The 18880-nt window shown below is 46.2% G+C and overlaps 1 protein-coding gene across 2 annotated transcripts in view; it reads right to left on the reverse strand.

Annotated features, from left to right (window-relative positions):
- epg5 (ectopic P-granules autophagy protein 5 homolog (C. elegans)) overlaps positions 1–18880 on the reverse strand; it is a 134144-nt gene that overhangs the window by 22453 nt on the left and 92811 nt on the right. For both annotated transcript variants that reach the window (XM_059989479.1, XM_059989478.1), the window contains exons 35-37: positions 13735–13838; positions 9018–9193; positions 7017–7202 (exon numbers count right to left, since the gene is read on the reverse strand). In XM_059989479.1, coding sequence (XP_059845462.1) covers positions 7017–7202; positions 9018–9193; positions 13735–13838 — 466 coding nt within the window. The remainder of the gene's footprint in view (positions 1–7016; positions 7203–9017; positions 9194–13734; positions 13839–18880) is intronic.

Raw genomic sequence — 18880 nt, forward strand, 5'->3', positions numbered from 1 at the left:
TTCCAATGAGAAGGAAGGATTCAAAGAGGGGGAAGGGGCCACAGTGGCTGACAAAGGAAGTCAGAGATTGTACAGCATTAAAGAAAAAGAAGTATGACAGGGCTAAGATGAGTGGGAATACAGATGATGGGAAAGTTTTAAGGAACAGCAGATCTTAACTAAAAAAGCAATATGGAGAGAAAAAATCAGGTATGAGCTCAGTCTAGCCAGGAATATAAAAGGGGATAGCAAAAGCTTTTTTAGCTATGTGAAGGGAAAGAAGATAGTTAAGAACAATGTTGGCCCCTTGAAGAATGAATTGGGAGAAATTGTTATGGGAAACAGGGAAATGGCAACAGAATTTAATGCGTACTTTAGATCTATCTTCACCAGGGAGGACACAAGCAATCTCCCAGATGTATGGATGGGCCAGGGTCATAAGATATCAGAGGAATTGAGACAGGTTGACATTAGGAAAGAAACTGTGATGAGTAGACTGGTAGGACTGAAGGCTAATAAATCCACGGGTCCAGATGGTCTGCATCCGAGGGTTCTAAAGGAGGTGGCTCAGGAAATTGCGGATGCATTGGTGATCATTTTCCAATGTTCCTTAGATTCAGGATCAGTTCCTGAAGATTGGAGAGTGGCTAATGTTATCCCACTTTTCAAGAAGGGAGGGAAGGAGAAAACGGAGAACTATCGCCCTGTTAGCCTAACGTCAGTCGTGGGGAAGATGCTTGAGTCCATTATTAAGGACGAAATAGTGGCACATCTTGATGGCAGTAATAGGATTAGGCCGAGCCAGCATGGATTTACCAAGGGCAAATCATGCTTGACTAATCTGTTGGAGTTTTTTGAGGGTGTAACAAGGATGTTAGATGAGGGTAAGCCAGTGGATGTTGTGTACCTAGATTTTCAGAAGGCATTCGATAAGGTGCCACTTAGGAGATTGGTGAGTAAAATCAGAGCTCATGGCATTGGGGGCAGGGTTTCAACATGGATAGAAAACTGGTTGGCAGATAGAAAGCAAAGGGTAGCAGTGAATGGGTGTTTCCCAGACTGGCTGGAGGTGACTAGTGGGGTACCACAGGGCTCTGTATTGGGACCACAGCTCTTTACGATTTATGTCAACGATTTAGATGAGGGCATTGAAAACTATATCAGCAAGTTTGCTGACGATATTAAACTGGGTGGCAGTGTGACATGCGAAGAGGACGTTAGGCGAATACAGGGAGACTTGGATAGGCTGGGTGAGTGGGCAGATACTTGGCAGATGTCATTCAATGTGAATAAATGTGAAGTTATCCACTTTGGAAGCAGGAACAAGAGGGCAGAGTATTGTCTGAACGGTGTAGAGTTAGGTAAGGGAGAAATGCAAAAAGACCTAGGAGTCCTAGTTCATCAGTCAATGAAGGTGAATGAGCAAGTGCAACAGGCAGTGAAGAGGGCAAATGGAATGTTGGCCTTTGTTACAAGGGGAATTGAGTACAAGAGCAAGGATGTTCTTTTGCATTTGTATAGGGCCCTGGTGAGACCACACCTGGAATATTGTGTACAGTTTTGGTCTCCAGCTTTAAGGAAGGACATTCTGGCAATTGAGGAAGTGCAGCGTAGATTCACTAGGTTGATTCCTGGGATGGCAGGGCTGTCTTACGCAGAGAGATTGGAGAGATTGGGCTTGTACACACTGGAATTGAGGAGATTGAGAGGGGATCTGATTGAAACGTTTAAGATAATTAAAGGATTTGATAGGATTGAGGCAGGAAATATGTTCCAGATGTTGGGAGAGTCCAGTATCAGAGGGCATGGATTGAGAATAAGAGGTCAGTTATTTAAAACAGAGTTGAGGAAGAGCTTCTTCTCCCAGAGAGTTGTGGAGGTGTGGAATGCACTGCCTCGGAAGACGGTGGAGGCCAATTCTCTGGATGCTTTCAAGAAGGAGCTAGATAGATATCTGATGGATAGGGGAATCAAGGGATATGGGGACAAGGCAGGGACTGGGTATTGATAGTGAATGAACAGCCATGATCTCAGAATGGCGGTGCAGACTTGAGGGGCCGAATGGTCTACTTCTGCACCTATTGTCTATTGTTATGGAGAGAAGGCAGGAGAATGGGGTTGAAAGGGATAATAAATCAGCCATGATGGAACAGTTGACATTCGATGGGATGAATGGCACAATTCAGCTCATATATCTTATGGTCTTATTGAAAAATGTTAATACATGAAAGCAGTTAACAGATATCATGAGAGAAATAAACGTGCTAAACAACAGAAATGCCTAACAATCAAATTACCTCAATTAACCAAAAGGCTGCACAGCAACTGCAGCTTAAATTTGACAACCCATTAAAGTGTATCAACATTGTGAGCTTCCTGCATATGCCTGCCCCTATCTGATGCAGTGGCAGGTATTTGTACAATTTGCCTGCAGCCTAGCAACTGTCCTCTTCCTGATCAATATCCTTCTCCCACCAAGGACTAGCACTGAGAACCAATGTCTGAGCAAAATGTGGCCTTTCAGCTCCAAGAACCAGCTCAATGATGTGTGATCTAGACTCCAGCAGGACTAATCAATTACAGTCTTCACCCAAAGAGGAACAAAAAGTTGAATTCCAAAGCCTGATGCAGAGCTTCTGTCATGCATATCAAGAAAGCTTCCATAGGTTCAGGTAAAGTTCAATTGATCAGAAAGTTGTGGGAAAGCACTCCACTGGCTCGAGCTATAACTAACACTAGGAGCAAAGTTTAAGGCCAAACAACTCATCTGCAGGACAGGCTTTCCTAGAGTGGTATCTGGACCAAACCAACTGATTTATTAATGAACATTTCTCATTAGGAATGTCCACCGATGAATGCATAAATGTTCAATTTAATTTGCAATTCCTCAGAAAATATAACAATTTTTGCCCAAATGCAGCAGAAACTGGATGACAGTTTGGCTTATAAGCAAGATCCATTGCACAGAAGGGACAGTTAGACTAATCTTTAAATTCATTGCTTGATCATCACTAGATTCCCAATTGACATACAGGCAATCACTACTAACCAAAAATTAAGTGGATCAATCCCATAAATCTTTGGCAATCCCTTGGGATGAAGAATTTCTTACTTCCACTCTGAGGTGCTTAATGAGGTCAATACTGGAACTTCTGTCGGTGGGATAAGATTGCTTTGAGGATCTTAACAGCATCCCAAATGCAACTCCTCCACTTTAAGTGGTCAAGAGCTAGAGATTCTCAGAAATCAGTGAGGATGTTGTATTTTTTCAAAGCTTTGAGCAAATCTTTGAATTTTTTCCTCTGTCCATATGGTATTGCTTATGTGACAAACTGTTTCAGGATTCTGATGTTGGCTAGGGAAATGAAATACCCAGCCAATGCAACTGGCTAAATGTAACTGAGGATGTTTGCCTGTGAAAGAGCACTGACACTTGATTGTCACACATCAAGTAAAATTTTGGAGGATTTTGCAGAGTGGTATTGGTAGTGTTTTTCTCATTACTGCAGTGGGTACCCTGGATCTCAAAAGCAGAGAACAGGAATTGCTGGCAATATAAAGCATTGGTGCTAACTGCTACAATACTGTGCCATCTTTTGGAAGGATCTTAGACTTGCATTCCCTCCATATGTCAGACTACTTGGATTTGGAAGTACATTACTATTAATTCTCATGGGGTCAAAAATGTCAAACTCCTACTTAACAGCACCAGTGGATTATCTTCACAATATCTGTAGTATTTCGTAAAATACGTCACCTCTACCTCTTCAGGACAATTAGAAATAGAAATTAATTGCTGATCTTCTCAGTAATGTTCACATCCCGTGAATGAATCAGCATAAATACACATTAATTTATTGGGCACAGGAAGAACAAATTTCCAAAAAGAGTGGAGAAAATATTCAGAAGTTTTGTTCAAAAATTCATTATGAAATCGTAATCTAATTGCTTCTTCCTTTCTTAATTAGTTTTATTTTCCTTCTTTCCTCTCTGGAAATGAAAAGGCCAAATAAATACAGCATTTGCAGGGATATACCTAGTTGACATTACTTCAACAGTTTTCCTTGCTTACTGCATTAAGATAGCATGACTTTCTGTTTCCTGTAATTTGCAAAAGAGATGTCTTAAATTAATGAAAAAGAGTGTATTTGATGTTTTGGGCTGAGATTCTTCACCAGGACTGGAGATAAAATGGTGAGGAGTCAAGAGTAAGAAGGTGGGAGGGAGGAGGGAAGGAAGAAACACAAGGTGATAGGGGATACGATTTCCAGCATTAGACCATAAGACATAGCAGCAGAATTAGGCCACTCAGCCCATCGAGCCTGCTCTGTCATTCCATCATGGCTGAACCTGGATCCCACTCTACCCCATATACCTGCCTTCTCACCATATCCTCTGATGCCCTGACCAATCAGGAGACTATCAAATGTACCCATGGACCTGGTCTCCACTGCAGTCTGTAGCACAGCATTCCACAGATTCACCACCCTATGGCTGAAAATATACCTCCTTACCTCTGTTCTGAAAGGTCACCTCCTCAATTTTGAGGCTGTGCCCTCTAGTTCTGGATAGCCCCACCAGAAGAAACATCCTCTCCACATCCATCCTATCCGTCCTTTCAACATTCAGTACATTTCAATGAAATCCCCCCCCCCACCAACATCCTTCTAAATTCCAGTGAGTACAAGCCCAAATCGTCCAAATGCTCCTCGTATGTTAACCCATTCATTCCCAGCATCAACCGCATGAACCTCCTCTGGACTCTTTCCAATGACAACACATCCTTTCTGAGATACGGGGCCCAAAACTGTGGGCAATACTCCAAGTGCAACCTGACTAGTGTCTTATAAAGGCTCAGTATTATCTCCTTGCTTTTATATTCCATTCCCCTAGAAATAAATGGCAACATTGCATTTGCCTTCTTTACCACAGAATCAACCCATAAATTAACCTTCTGGGAGTCTTGCACAAGGACTCCCAAGTTCCTCTGCACCTCTGATGTTGAACCTTCTCCCCAATTAGGTAATAGTTAGTACTATCATTCCTTTTACCAAAATGCATAATCATACATTTCCCAACACTATTCTGCCATTCTTTTTTGCTGATTATTCCAATTTGTCCAAGTCCTGCTGTAATCATACTGCTTCCTCAGCACTACCTCCCTCTCTACGTCTTTGTATTGTCTGCAAACTTTGCCACTAAGCCATCAATTCCATTATCCAATTCACTGACAATGTGAAAAGTACCAGTCCCAAAACTGACCAACGAACACCACTAGTCATTGGCAGCCAACCAGAAAAGGTGCCTTTTATTCCCACTTGCTGCCTCTTGCCTGTCAGCCATTCCTCTATCCATGCCAATATCTTTCCTGTAATGCCATAGGATTTTATCTTATCAAACACCTTCATGTGTGGCACGTTATCAAATGCCTTCTGAAAATGCAAGTAAATGACATCCATTCCCTCTCCTTTGTTCACCCTGCTATTACTTCCTTGAAGAACTCTTAACAGATTTGTCAGGTAAGATTTCCCTTTACAGAAACCTTGCTGACTTTGACTGACTTTATCATTAATCTCCAAGTATCCCAAAACCACATCCTTAACAATAGACTCCATTTTCCCACCACTGAGGGTAACTGGCCTATAATTTCCTTTCTTTTGCTTTTCTCCCTTCTTAAATGGAGTGAGATTTGCAATTTTCCAGTCCTCTGGAACCATGTCAGAATCAAGTGATTCTTAAAAGATCAAGACATGTGCATCCATTATCTCTTCGGCAACATCTCTCAGGACTCTGGAATGCCGTCCATCTGGTCCAGGTGATTTATCCACCTCAAGACCTTTGAGTTTGCTTAGCACTTTTTCCTTTATAATAGTAATGGCACTCACTCCTACTCCCTGACACTCACGGACCTCTGGCACACTGATAGTGTCTTCCACAGTGAAGACAGATGCAAAGTACCCATTAAGTTCATCTGCCATTTCTGTTTTCCCCATTACTACTTCACCAGCATTACTTTCCGGTGGTCCAATATCAACTCTCAGCTCCTTTTACTCTTTATAAAACTGGAAAAAACTTTTAGTATCTTGCTTCAAATTATTGGCTAGTTTGCCCTCATATTTCACCTTTTCCCTCATAGCTTTTTTAGTTGCTTTTTGTTGGATTTTAAAAAGCTTCCCAATCATCCAACTTCCCACTCACTTTTGCTACCTTATATGCCCTTTCCTTGGCTTATGTGCAGTCCTTAACTTCCTTTGCTAGCCACGGTTGCCTAGCCCTGCCATTTGAGAATAACGTCTGTGGGATATTTCCATCCTGCGGTTTGTGAACTATTCACAGAAACCTCAGCCATCTCTGCTCTGGCATTATCCCTGCCAGTATCCTCCTCCAATCCACCTGGACAAGCTCTTCTCTCATACCTCTGTAATTCCCTTATTCCATTGTGATACTGATACATGTGACTTATGCTTGTCCCTCCCAAATTGCAGTATGAATTCAATCAGATTATGACCACTGCCTCCTAAGGGTTCCTTTACGTTAAGCTCCCTAATAAGATTTGGTTTATTACACAACACCCAACCTAAGATAGCCTTTCCCCGAGTAGGCTCAAGCTGCTCTAAAAAGCCATCTCCAGGGGATTCAACAAATTCCCTCTCATACGATCCAACACACCAACATGATTTTCCTAATCCCCTTGCATACTGAAGTCCCCCATTACAATTGAGACATTACCTTTATTACATGTCTTTCTAGCTCCCTTTGCCATCTCAACCCCACATCTTGGCTACTATTTGGAGATTTTCTCTTGTGTCTTAAATTAAGTGTGCTTCATTTGCTGTGACGCATACTAGATTCTGCACTGAGACTATTCTTTAATCCATTAAGTTAAAAATTACAATCCTGCAGAAAGAGACTATCTTAATTACATAATAGAAAAATTGGTATCAATTATAAGCAACAATGCTCAAATATATTACTAACTTGTTCTAAAGTTAAGCATTGGAAAGCCTTTCAAATTAACGGAGTTGAAAACTACTTACTGGTTTACTTGTAAGTTCACCCTCTTTTGATAGAAATACTATCATAAACAACAAATACACAACCATGGTTCTTGTATGCACGGGAGGGTGGGGATTCCAAGCATCAGAAAGAACACTGACCCAGTTAACCTTACAGAGTAAAGTTCCCAAAAACAGGAAACAACTCTTTGGACTTCCTCTCTCCACCTGAAAGAGAACAAAAATAAGGATTATTCACAACTAAACATGAGAAATAAACATTGACCGTCGGCAAATTTCTTTGCACTATGACAATGTGACTGCCAATGGTAATGCATAAAGAACACATGTTTTACACAGATCACTAAAGCTCTTTTGAAGCCCGAATCTAAAGGCTGTCTGAGAAAATTTCAATTAAAAAAAAAAGCACAGGACACATGTAGATCTTCAGCAACAGTTTATTTCACAATCCTGTAAAATCAGAAATCAGAAGGCAGGTTGTGCCTTACGAGCCTGATTGAATTTATTGAGGATGTGACTAAACACATTGATGAAGGAAGAGCAGTTAATGTAGTATATATGGATTTCAGCAAGGCATTTGATAAGGTATCCCATGCAAGAGGCATATAAGATGATGAGAGGTATTAGAATCAGGCTTAACATCATAGGCATATGTCATGAAAAGTATTAATTTTATGGCAGCAATACCATGAAATACATGATAAATAAATATAGAGAAAAAATGAATTACTGCAAGTATGTATATGTCTATTAAATAGGTAAATATGTAGTGCAAAAAAAAGTGAAATAAAAAAAATTAATGAGGTAGTCATGGGTTCAACTTCCATTTAGAAATCGGATGGCAGAGGGAAAGAAGCTGTTTCTGAATCGCTGACCGTGTGCCTTCAGGCTTCTGTACTTCCTTCCTAATGGCAATAATAAGAAGAGGGCATGTCCTGGGTGGTGGGCCTTCTTAATGATGGACACTGCCATCCTAAGGCACCACTCCTTGAAAATGTCTTGGAGTCTATGGAGGCTAGTACCAATGATTGTGCTGACTAATTTTACAAGTTTCTTCAACTTATTTTGATCTGGTGCAGTACCACCCACCCCTCCATATTAGATGATGATACCATTACTAAGAATGCTCTCCATGGTACATTGGTAGACGTTTGAGTGTTTTAGTTGACAAACCAAGTTTCCTCAAACTCCTAATGAAATATAGCCACTGTCTTGTCTTCTTTGTAGCTCCATCGATATGTTGCGTCTAGGTTAGGTCCTCAGAGATACTGACACCCAGAAACTTGAAGTTGCCCACTCTCCACTTCTGATCCCTCTATGAGGATTGGTTTGTGTTCCCTTGTCTTACCCTTCCTGAAATCCATGATCAGCTCTTTGGCCTCGCTGAGGTTGAGTGCAAGGTTGTTGCTGCGACACCACTTAACTAACTCATATATCTCACTCCTGTACCCTTTTGTCACCATCTGCAATTTTGTCAACAATGGCTGTATCATCAGCAAATTTATAGATGGCATTTGAGCTATGCCTAGTCACAATCGTGGGTGTAGAGAGAGTAGAGCAGTGGGCTAAGCACACATCCCTGTGGTGCACCAGTATTGATTGTCAGCAAGGTGTAAAAAAACAGAATCTTAAAATCTGATTAATTACATTAAGCAGTATTGCAAAACACTTAACAATAAGTTCATTATAATATGTGTAATTTCTGAGCTTGAACACTGGCACCTGGTTTAAAAAAAACTTAATTAATGAAAAAACATTCACATGCTCAGCCATTGTGAAACACATCCATTCATCTGAACTCTTATTTTTCATTTCAGGATGTATGTCGAGAAGTGATGCAAGAATGAACACTTCTGGCCTCAACAAATTATAAGATTAAAAAACAACACAAATATATACCTGCAATCAAAACCTATAAAATTAAAAATTTATAGCAAAAATTGAGTTACATTTAACTTTGATTGAGAAAAACTAAAATGCAAATATATAAAATCTTTAAAAAATTTTCATTAAATTACCTACTTTAAAGAATTCTTCCATCAAGGCTTGATCAGGATACAACTCTCCCCATGGTAATTTGGAATATTCAGAATGATAGGTGTACAAAATATACTCTGGTATTTTAGATATAGTGCAAGTTTCACAATAATACATCAAGTGGAACCATAGAGCTCCTCGTTGGCCAGGAATCAGTTTATCTGTAAAGGAGAAGTGTGTAAGTAATTTATGCAACTGAAGCTAGGAAAGCTTATTTTCGTGCTTTTTTTTCTGATGTAATTTTCAATGACCTCATGAATGAAATGCCAAGATGGCCTGATAATACAAAATTATATCCACGTCACTTCTTAATATTAGTGTTGTGAATTACTTGGTTCTTGGGGCATACACTAAGAAATCACACCCCCTTCATTTTATAATATCTAAAAATAATGTGTATTCCTTTTAGCCCACCTCTCTACAAGATGAAAGAACTTACCCAACTAAATTACAGCTTGTGGCGACCCACTTCCTAGCGCACTCGAACCGGCTCACAAATAACCAGCGCGCCGGCACAAAGGCCAGTCCCAAATTGGCGCCAGGTCTGCTTCATCAACAAAGGGAAAAGCCTGCGCGGGATTGTGAGTATATGCTCCTACAGCATCCGCGCCCGGGGAAGGGGGGGGGGGGGTCAGGGAGGCTTTAAAGCAAGGCTGTGAAGTTCAAATAAAATCTTCTTTAACTGCAGTTTACCGACTCCATGACGTTATTTTAGCGCTGTGTGTAGCACACCGCTACAATTGGTGACCCCGACGGTCCAAAACATTTTTGGACCGGAGATGACTGACGCCGCACCTGTTCATGCGGTTTCGTTGAAACTGCCAAGCTTCTGGATGCTGCGACCTCACCTATGGTTCCAGCAAGCAGAAGCCCAATTCCACGTTTGGCAGATAACCTCGGATGCCACACGTTACTACTCCGTGGTGAGCTCCCTCGACCAGGACACAGTGGCCCAGGTTGAGGAGTTCGTGCAGTCTCCCCCAGCGGACGGCAAGTACATGGAATTCAAAGCCCTGCTCCTCAGGACTTTCGGACTCTCACGGCGCGAGCGGGCTGCCCGTTTACTGCACCTGGATGGTTTGGGAGACAGAACTCCATCGGCTTTAGTGAATGAGATGTTGTCTCTGGCCGGTGGACACAAACCCTGCCTCATGTTTGAGCAGGCATTCCTGGAGCAGCTGCCCGAGGACAAACGCCTGTTGCTGTCCAACGCGAATTTCAGCGACCCCCAGAAGGTGGCAGCCCGGGCGGACTTGCTGTGGAACGCCAAGAAGGTGAGTGGGGCGTCTGTCACACAGATCACCAGGCCACCCTCCCAGCAGCAAACCGGACCATGCCCGGCCATAGAGCCTGCTAACCCCAGAGGCAGGGGTGAGGAGCCCAATGAACAATGGTGTTTCTACCACCAGCGGTGGGGCGCAGAAGCCCGCCGCTGTAGCCTGCCCTGCAAGTTCCCGGGAAACACCAGGGCCAGCAGCTGCTGATGGCTACGGCGGCTGGCCATTGGGATAGCCTCCTGTATGTGTGGGACAAGAGGTCGGGACGCCGTTTTTTGGTCGACACCGGTGCCGAGATCAGCGTCTTACCTCCGACGAGTTGCGACACCCGCAACCGAGCACCGGGTCCCCCCGAGGGCCGTGAACGGCAGCACAGTAAGGACCTATGGCACCCGTACTGTGCAGCTACAGTTCAGCTCCAGCCGGTTCACGTGGGACTTCACACTGGCTGTCGTAGCCCAACCGCTTCTGGGTGCGGATTTTTTGCGGGCTCACAGCCTGCTGGTCGACTTGCCAAGGCAGAGACTGGTCCACGCCAAGACCTTTCAGATGTTCTCCCTGGGAGAAGTCCAGTTGCCAGCCCCACACCTTGACTCCATCACGCTGTCCGACAACGACTTGACCAGAGTCCTGGCGGATTTCCCATTGGTTCTGGCACAGCAGTTCACGGCAGCCATGCCCAGACACGGCGTACAGCACCACATCCCGACCCAGGGACCACCCCTCCACGCCCGTGCTCGGCAGCATCCCCCGGACAAGCTCCAACTGGCGAAGGAGGAGTTCAAGAGGATGGAGGAATTGGGGATCATCCGGCGGTCCGACAGCCCATGGGCCTCCCCCCTGCACATGGTACCCAAAGCGACAGTGGGCTGGAGACCATGCGGCGACTACCGCAGGCTGAACGAGGCTACCACACCGGATCGCTACCCTGTGCCGCACATTCAGGACTTTGCAGCAAACCTGCATGGCGCACGGATCTTCTCCAAGGTAGACCTCGTCGGGGATACCATCAAATCCCGATGCATCCGGACGACGTCCCCAAAACGGCTCTCATCACTCCGTTCAGCCTTTGAGTTCCTCCGCATGCCGTTTGGCCTGAAGAATGCCGCACAGACGTTCCAGTGGTTAATGGATACAGTGGGACGCGACCTGGACTTCGCATTCATCTATTTGGACGACATTCTCATAGCCAGCAGCAGTCGTCAGGAGCATCTGTCCCACCTCCATCAACTCTACACCCGACTGAGTGAGTACGGTCAAACAATCAACCCAGCCAAATGCCAGTTCAGGCTCGACACCATTGACTTCCTGGGCCACAGGATTACTAAAGACGGGGCGACCCCTCTGCCCGCTAAGGTAGACGCGGTCCGCCATTTCCCCCGACCCACCACAATCAAAGGCCTTCAGGAATTCGTAGGTATGGTCAATTTCTACCACCGCTTCCTCCCTTCAGCTGCCCGAATCATGCGCCCCCTGTTCGCCCTGCTGTCGGGTCCGGGCAAGGACACTACCTGGGATGAGGAGTCTGCCGCCGCTTTCATTAAAATGAAAGAAGCCTTGGCAAACGCCACGATGCTAGTGCACCCCAGGATGGACGTCCCTACCGCCCTCACGGTGGGCGCATCTAACACGGCAGTCGGTGGGGTATTGGAGCAACTCATCGCGGGTCGCTGGCAACCCCTGGCGTTTTTCAGCAAACACCTGCGGCCAGCCGAGCTCAAATACAGTGCTTTCGACCGGGAACTGTTGGCGCTATACCTGGCAATCCGGCATTTCAGGTACTTCTTAGAAGGTAGGCCCTTCACCGCGTTCACGGACCACAAGCCGCTTACCTTTACGTTCACGAAGGTGTCCGATCCCTGGTCGTCCCGCCAGCAGTGCCATCTGTCCTACATCTCTGAATACATGATGGATGTCCGGCACGTCTTGGGTAAGGACAATGTCATGGCAGACGCGCTCTCTCGCCCTAACATTCATGCCCTTTCCCAAGGGGTAGACTTTGAGGCGCTGGCAGAGGCGCAGCAGGCGGATGAGGAGATCCCGAGTTACAGAACCGCAGTCTCCGGTTTGCAGCTCCAGGACCTCCCCGTAGGCCCAGGTGAGAGGACCCTACTCTCTGACGTTGCCACTGGCCAGCCCCATCCCGTTGTCCTGGCACCTTGGCGGCGATGTGTTTTCAACTCCATTCATTACTTAGCGCACCCCTCCATCAGGACAACCATCCGGATGGTCTCCGGCACAGACTCCGCAAGCAGGTCAGTGAATGGGCCAGAACGTGCATGCACTGCCAGACGGCCAAGGTGCAGCGGCTATCGTGGACCGGTTCACAAGATGGCCAGAGGCGATCCCGCTCACCGACACCACCTCCGAATCTTGCGCCCGGGCACTGATTGCCACCAGGGTGTCCCGCTTTGGTGTACTGGCCCACATTACCTCCGACAGAGGCGCCCAGTTCACCTCCAGCCTGTGGTCAGCTATGGACAGCCTTTTGGGGACACAGCTGCACCACACCACTGCCTACCACCCACAGTTGAACGGGCTGGTGGAGCGTTTCCACCGTCACCTGAAGTCGGCTCTCATGGCCCACCTGAGAGGAACTAACTGGGTGGACGAGCTTCCCTGGGTCCTACTCGGCATCCGCACGGCGCCCAAAGACGATTAGCACACCTCGTCGGCCGAGTTGGTGTACGGCGCACCCCTGGTCATCCCCGGAGAGTTCATACCAGCCCCAAGGGGACAAGAGGAAGAACCCGCAGCAGTCCTGGGCAGACTACGCGAGAGACTTGGTGACCTGGCCCCCATACCCACTTCGCAGCATGGGCAGAACCCAACCTGCATACCCCAAGACCTGCAGAACTGTAAGTTTGTGTTTGTACGAAGGGGCGGGCATCGGCCACCGCTGCAATGGCCCTACGAGGGGCCGTTTACGGTGCTCAGAAACAACGGGTCCACGTTCGTGCTGGACGTTGGGGGGAGAGAGGAGGTTTTCACGGTGGATCGACTCAAACCGGCCCATGTGGACTTGGCGCAACCGGTCGAGTTTCCGGCACCGCGGCGCAGAGGCCGACCTCCCAAACAGGGTCCGGCCCAGACTGTGGACATTGGGGGGTGTATCGCCGGTTCTGGGCTGGGGGGGGGTTATGTGGCGACCCACTTCCTAGCGCACTTGAACCTGCTCACAAATAACCAGCGCGCCAGCACAAAGGCCAGTCCCAAAAGGGCGCCAGGTCTGCTTCACCAACAAAGGGAAAAGCCGGCGTGGGATTGTGAGTACGTGCTCCTACAGCATCCGCGCCCGGGGAGGGCGGGATCAGGGAGGCTTTAAAGCAAGACTGTGAAGATCGAATAAAATCTTCTTTAAATGCAGTTTACCGACTCCGTGTCGTTATTTTAGCGCTGCGTGTAGCACACTGCTACAAGCTTACCTTTTAAACTCTGATGCAGGTAATCAACACATTTTGTAAACAGCTTCACCATTCCAGAAGCAATTGGAGTGTCAATCTCTAACCAAGGATAGGAATAGTTATTGCTGTAAATGAAAACATTATATGAATGCTAATTGATATAGGGGTAGTGGGCAAGACCTATAAAATTAAACATTTATAGCAATAAATTAAGCTGAATAGGTTTGATTTTGATTGTGGAAAAACTAATATGCATACATATAAAATTATATAAAAACAAGTTTTCATTGAATTACCTTCTTTAAAGAACTCTTCCATCAAGGTTTGATGCAAATTGCTAATGCTATCAAAATGTTTTCTATGATAATTATAAGTTATCACTTACTTTATAGGAACAAGCAGAATGACTTGTTCCTATAGAGTACTTAGTCTTACAAAGACTTACTGTACATTCCCAAACTAAAAGCCCTGGATGAACCAGGAGGTACATCATCTGCTGAATGCTAGATCCGTAACATTCAAGTCTTGCAACCCAAGCCTGTACCAGAAAACCAGGTATGATTTGTGGAGGACTATTTCAAGGGCAAAAAGACAATTTTGAAAGAGGCTGAACGTGACATTGGATGCATGTCAACTCTGGCATTACTTTCTACAAAGCGAAACCCAATAGCACGAATGGCAGCGATGCTTCACCACCAGATGATCTCAATGCCTTCTATGCACACTTTGAAAATGAGAACACAACTACAGCTGTGAAGATCCCTGCTGCACCTGATGACCCTGTGATCTCCTTCTCAGAGGCCGATGTTAGGCTTACTTTAAAGAGAGTGAACCCTCGCAAGGCAGAAGGTCCCGACGGAGTATCTGGTAAGGCTCTGAAATCCTGTGCCAACCAACTAGCGGGAGTATTCAAGGACATTTTCAAACTTTCACTGCAACAGGCAGAAGTTCCCACTTGCTTCAAAAAGGCAACAATTATACCAGTGCCTAAGAACAATAATGTGGACTGCCTTAATGACTATCTCCTGGTAGCACTCACATCGACAGTGATTAAATGTTTTGAGAGGTTGGTCATGACTAGACTGAACTCCTGCCTCAGCAAGGACCTGGACCCACTGCAATTTGCCTATCGCCACAATAGGTCAATGGCAGATGCAATCTCAATGGCTCTCCCCATGGCTTTAAACCACCTGGACAACACAAACATCCATGTCAAGATGTTGTTCATCAACTATAGTTCAGCATTTAGTACCATCATTCCCACAATCCTGATTGAAAAGTTGCAGAACTTGGGTCTCTGTACCTCCCACTGCAACTGGACCTTCGACTTCCTAACCGGAAGACCAAAGTCTAGCAGATTGGTGATAACATATCCTCCTCACTGACAATCAACACTGGCACCACAGGGGTGTGTGCTTAGCCCATTGCTCTGCTCTCTATATACACGTGACTATGTGGTCAGGCGTAGCTCAAATACCATCTATAAATTTGCTGATGATACAACCATTGTTGGTAGAATCTCAGGTGGTGACGAGAGGGCACACAGGAGTGAGATATGCCAACTAGTGGAGTGGTGCTGCAGCAACAACCTGGCACTCAGCATCAGTAAGACGAAAGAGCTGATTGTGGACTTCAGGAAGGGTAAGACGAAGTAACACATACCAATCCTCAGAGGGATCAGAAGTGGAGAGAGTGAGCAGCTTCTAACCTGGTCCCAACATATTGATGTAGCTATAAAGAAGGCAAGACAGCAGCTATACTTTATTAGGAGTTTGAAGAGATTTGGCATGTCAACAAATAAAAATTTAAAACTTCTATAGTTGTACCGTGGAGAGCATTCTGACAGGTTACATCACTGTCTGGTATAGAGGGGCTTCTGCACAGGACTGAAAGAAGCTGCGGAAGGTTGTAAATCTAGTCAGTTCTATCTTGGGTACTAGCCTACAAAGTACCCAGGACATCTTTAGGGAGTGATGTCTCAGAAAGGCAGCATCCATTATGAACGACCCCCAGCACCCAGGGCATGCCCTTTTCTCACCGTTACCATCAGGTAGGAGGTACAGAGCCTGAAGGCGCACACTCAGCGATTCAGGAACAGCTTCTTCCCTTCTGCCATCCGATTCCTAAATGGTTATTGAACCTTTGGACACTACCTCACTGTTTTTAAAATATACAGTATTTCTGCTTTTGCACGATCTTTTAAATCTATTCAATATACGTAATTGATATACTTATTTTTTTAAATTCTATTTACTATTATCCTTTTCTCTGCTAGATGGTGTATTGCATTGAACTGCTGTTGCTATGTTAACAAATTTCACGTCACATGCCAGTGATAATAAACCTGATTCTGATTCTGAATAGCATTTGCATTTATAAAGTAGTCATTGGTATAGCCAGTCATATTTTCAGTCCAGTTTTTGGATTATGGAGATAGCTCCTGAGACCAATAAGACCGTGACTCTGAAACAGATAGACTAGGTGGTGCTTCATGAATTGAACAGGTGAGTTGATTGGCACTAGTACACTCCTTTCCCTAGTTACACAGCGATTCTATAATTGCTTGGAAGATGCATCTTAAAGTTCTCAATACCACCCTGGATATTTTTCCTTCATTTTGAGCTATCATTGGCCAAGGATTTCCATATCCCAGTGAGATTGTAACACATTTTCCAAGATAAATTTGAGAAAACGATTGAATTGTTTCCTCTGCCTTTCCAGTAATCTTTTCTCATGAAAATGTTTGAATCGATTTGGGAATCTGATGAAGGCCAAATGAATGGAGCTATATCAGGTATAAATTGAGGGTTTTGGCCAGAGGGGGGAAATTAATGTTGATTAGCCTATCCTGCTAGAGATTTGAATGCTACATTAGAGGACATTTAGGCATGGGTAAGTGATGCTGGTTTTGATAGCATTCTGTGAAAGTAACAGAAACTCCTGGACAGATTAGCCTGATAGTACGCCAGGACGGATGTAATCAGGGAGATAGGTGATTGTATCTGTTTGAAGTGAGGATGAAAAAGGCAGGCGGGAGAGATTTTAGGAGAGTAGGGCTAACAAGTAACAGTGAGCAACTAAACAGGTTTAGTTTAATGAGTCAATTAATTTCATCATCCTGATGATGTTGAAAAAAATCCTTCAAGACCACTTGAACCCAGGACTGGAACTTGATTTGAATGCTACAGCTGATCCAAGACAGTGGAAAAATGTTACTAGGGAAAGCAGCAGAAACTTCGTAGCTACTGCAAATAAATCAATTTATTATTCTGTGAGTCAAATCACAGGAGTTGCAAAATACCGGAGGAACTCTACAGGTCAGGCAGCATTCATAGAGGGAAATTGAAGGAGTTGCATCATTGGTTATTGGAAGATGCATTAAAATATGCATCAAAGGAATGTTTGTAGTGATGTGCTACACACAGCACTGAAATAATGACACGCAGTCGTTAAATCGTTTCAAGACTAGTTTGTTCAAACTTCGCGGCGCGGGCAATTAATCCCTAGCGCCCGCCCTCTCCAGGCAGAAATGACGTCAGAGGTGCGTTACCAAAGTCTCCCCCTGGCTATTTGTGAGCCAGTTCGCCTGCGCAGAAAGCAGGTCACCACATAATCCCCCCCCAACCCCAGAACCGGCGATAAACCCCCCCAATGTCCACAGTCTGGATCAGCCTCTGTTTGGGAGGTCTGCCTCTGCGCTGCAGTGCCTGAACCTCAATCAGCTGCGCCAAGTCCACATGGGCTGGTTTGAGTCGGTCCACTGTGAAAACCTCCTCTCTCCCCCCAGTGCCCAGAACGTACGTGGACCCGTTGTTGTTGATCACCTTGAACGGTCCCTCGTACGGCCGCTGTAGCAGTGCCTGGTGTCCGCCCCTTCATACAAATACAAACTTACAGTCCTGCAGGTCTTTGGGTACATGGGTCAGGGCCCATCCGTGCTGTGACGTTGGTACGGGGGCCAGGTTGCCAAGCCTTTCGCGTAGCCTGTCCAGGACTGCTGCGGGTTCCTCCTCTTGCCCCCCTGGGGCTGGTATGAACTCTCCCGGGATGGCTGGGGTGCGCCGTACACCAACTCGGCCGACGAGACGTGCAGATCCTCTTTGGGCACTGTGCGAATTCCAAACAGGACCCAGGGAAGCTTGTCTACCCAGTTAGGTCCTCTCAGGCGGGCCATGAGAGCCGACTTCAAGTGACGGTGGAAGCCGTTCGACTGTGGGTGGTAGGCAGTAGTGTGGTGTAGCTGCATTCCCAACAGGCTGGCCACAGCCAACCACAAGCTGCAGGTGAACTGGGCGCCTCTGTCGGAGGTAATGTGGGCCAGTACCCCAAAGCGTGCTACCCAGGTTGCAATCAGTGCTCGGGGACAGGAATTGGCAGATGTGTCGGTGAGCAGGACCGCCTCTGGCCACCTCGTGAACCAATCTACCATAGTTAGGAGGTACCGCTCTCCTCGGGACACTGGTAGTGTGCCCACGATATCCACATGAATGTGGTCGAACCGCCGGTGGGTGGGTTCGAACTGCTGCGGTGGGGCTTTAGTGTGCCGCTGCACCTTGGCTGTTTGGCACTGCGCACATGTTCTGGCCCATTCACTGACTTGCTTGCGAAGTCCGTGCCACACAAACTTGCTGGAGACCAGCCAGACGGTTGTCCTGATAGATGGGTGCACCAAACCATGTATGGAGTCGAAAACTCACCACCTCCAGGCTGCCGGGATGATGAGGCGAGGTTGGCCAGTAGCCACGTCGCACAGGAGGGTCCTCTCACCTGGGCCTACGAGAAAGTCCTGCAGCTGCAAACCCGAGACTGCGGTCCTGTAGCTGGACATCTTGTCGTCTGCCTGTTAACCCTCCGCCAGTGCTGCATAGTCCACCCCCAGGGACAGTGTGGTCAATGGCTTGTGGTCCGTGAAGGCGGTGAATGGCCTGCCTTCTAAGAAGTACCTGAAATGCCGGATTGCCAGATACAATGCCAACAGCTTCTGGTCGAAAGCACTGTACTTGAGTTCGGGTGGTCGTAGGTGCTTGCTGAAGAATACCAAGGGTTGCCAGCGCCCCTCGATGAGCTGCTCCAGCACCCCATCGACTGCTGTGTCGGATGTGTCCACCGTGAGGGCAGTTGGAAGGTCCGTTCTGGGGTGCACCAGCATCGCGGCATCTGCCAAGGC

Source organism: Hypanus sabinus, chromosome 14, assembly GCF_030144855.1.
Source record: "Hypanus sabinus isolate sHypSab1 chromosome 14, sHypSab1.hap1, whole genome shotgun sequence".
In the NCBI taxonomy this organism is placed as follows: Eukaryota; Metazoa; Chordata; class Chondrichthyes; order Myliobatiformes; family Dasyatidae; genus Hypanus; species Hypanus sabinus.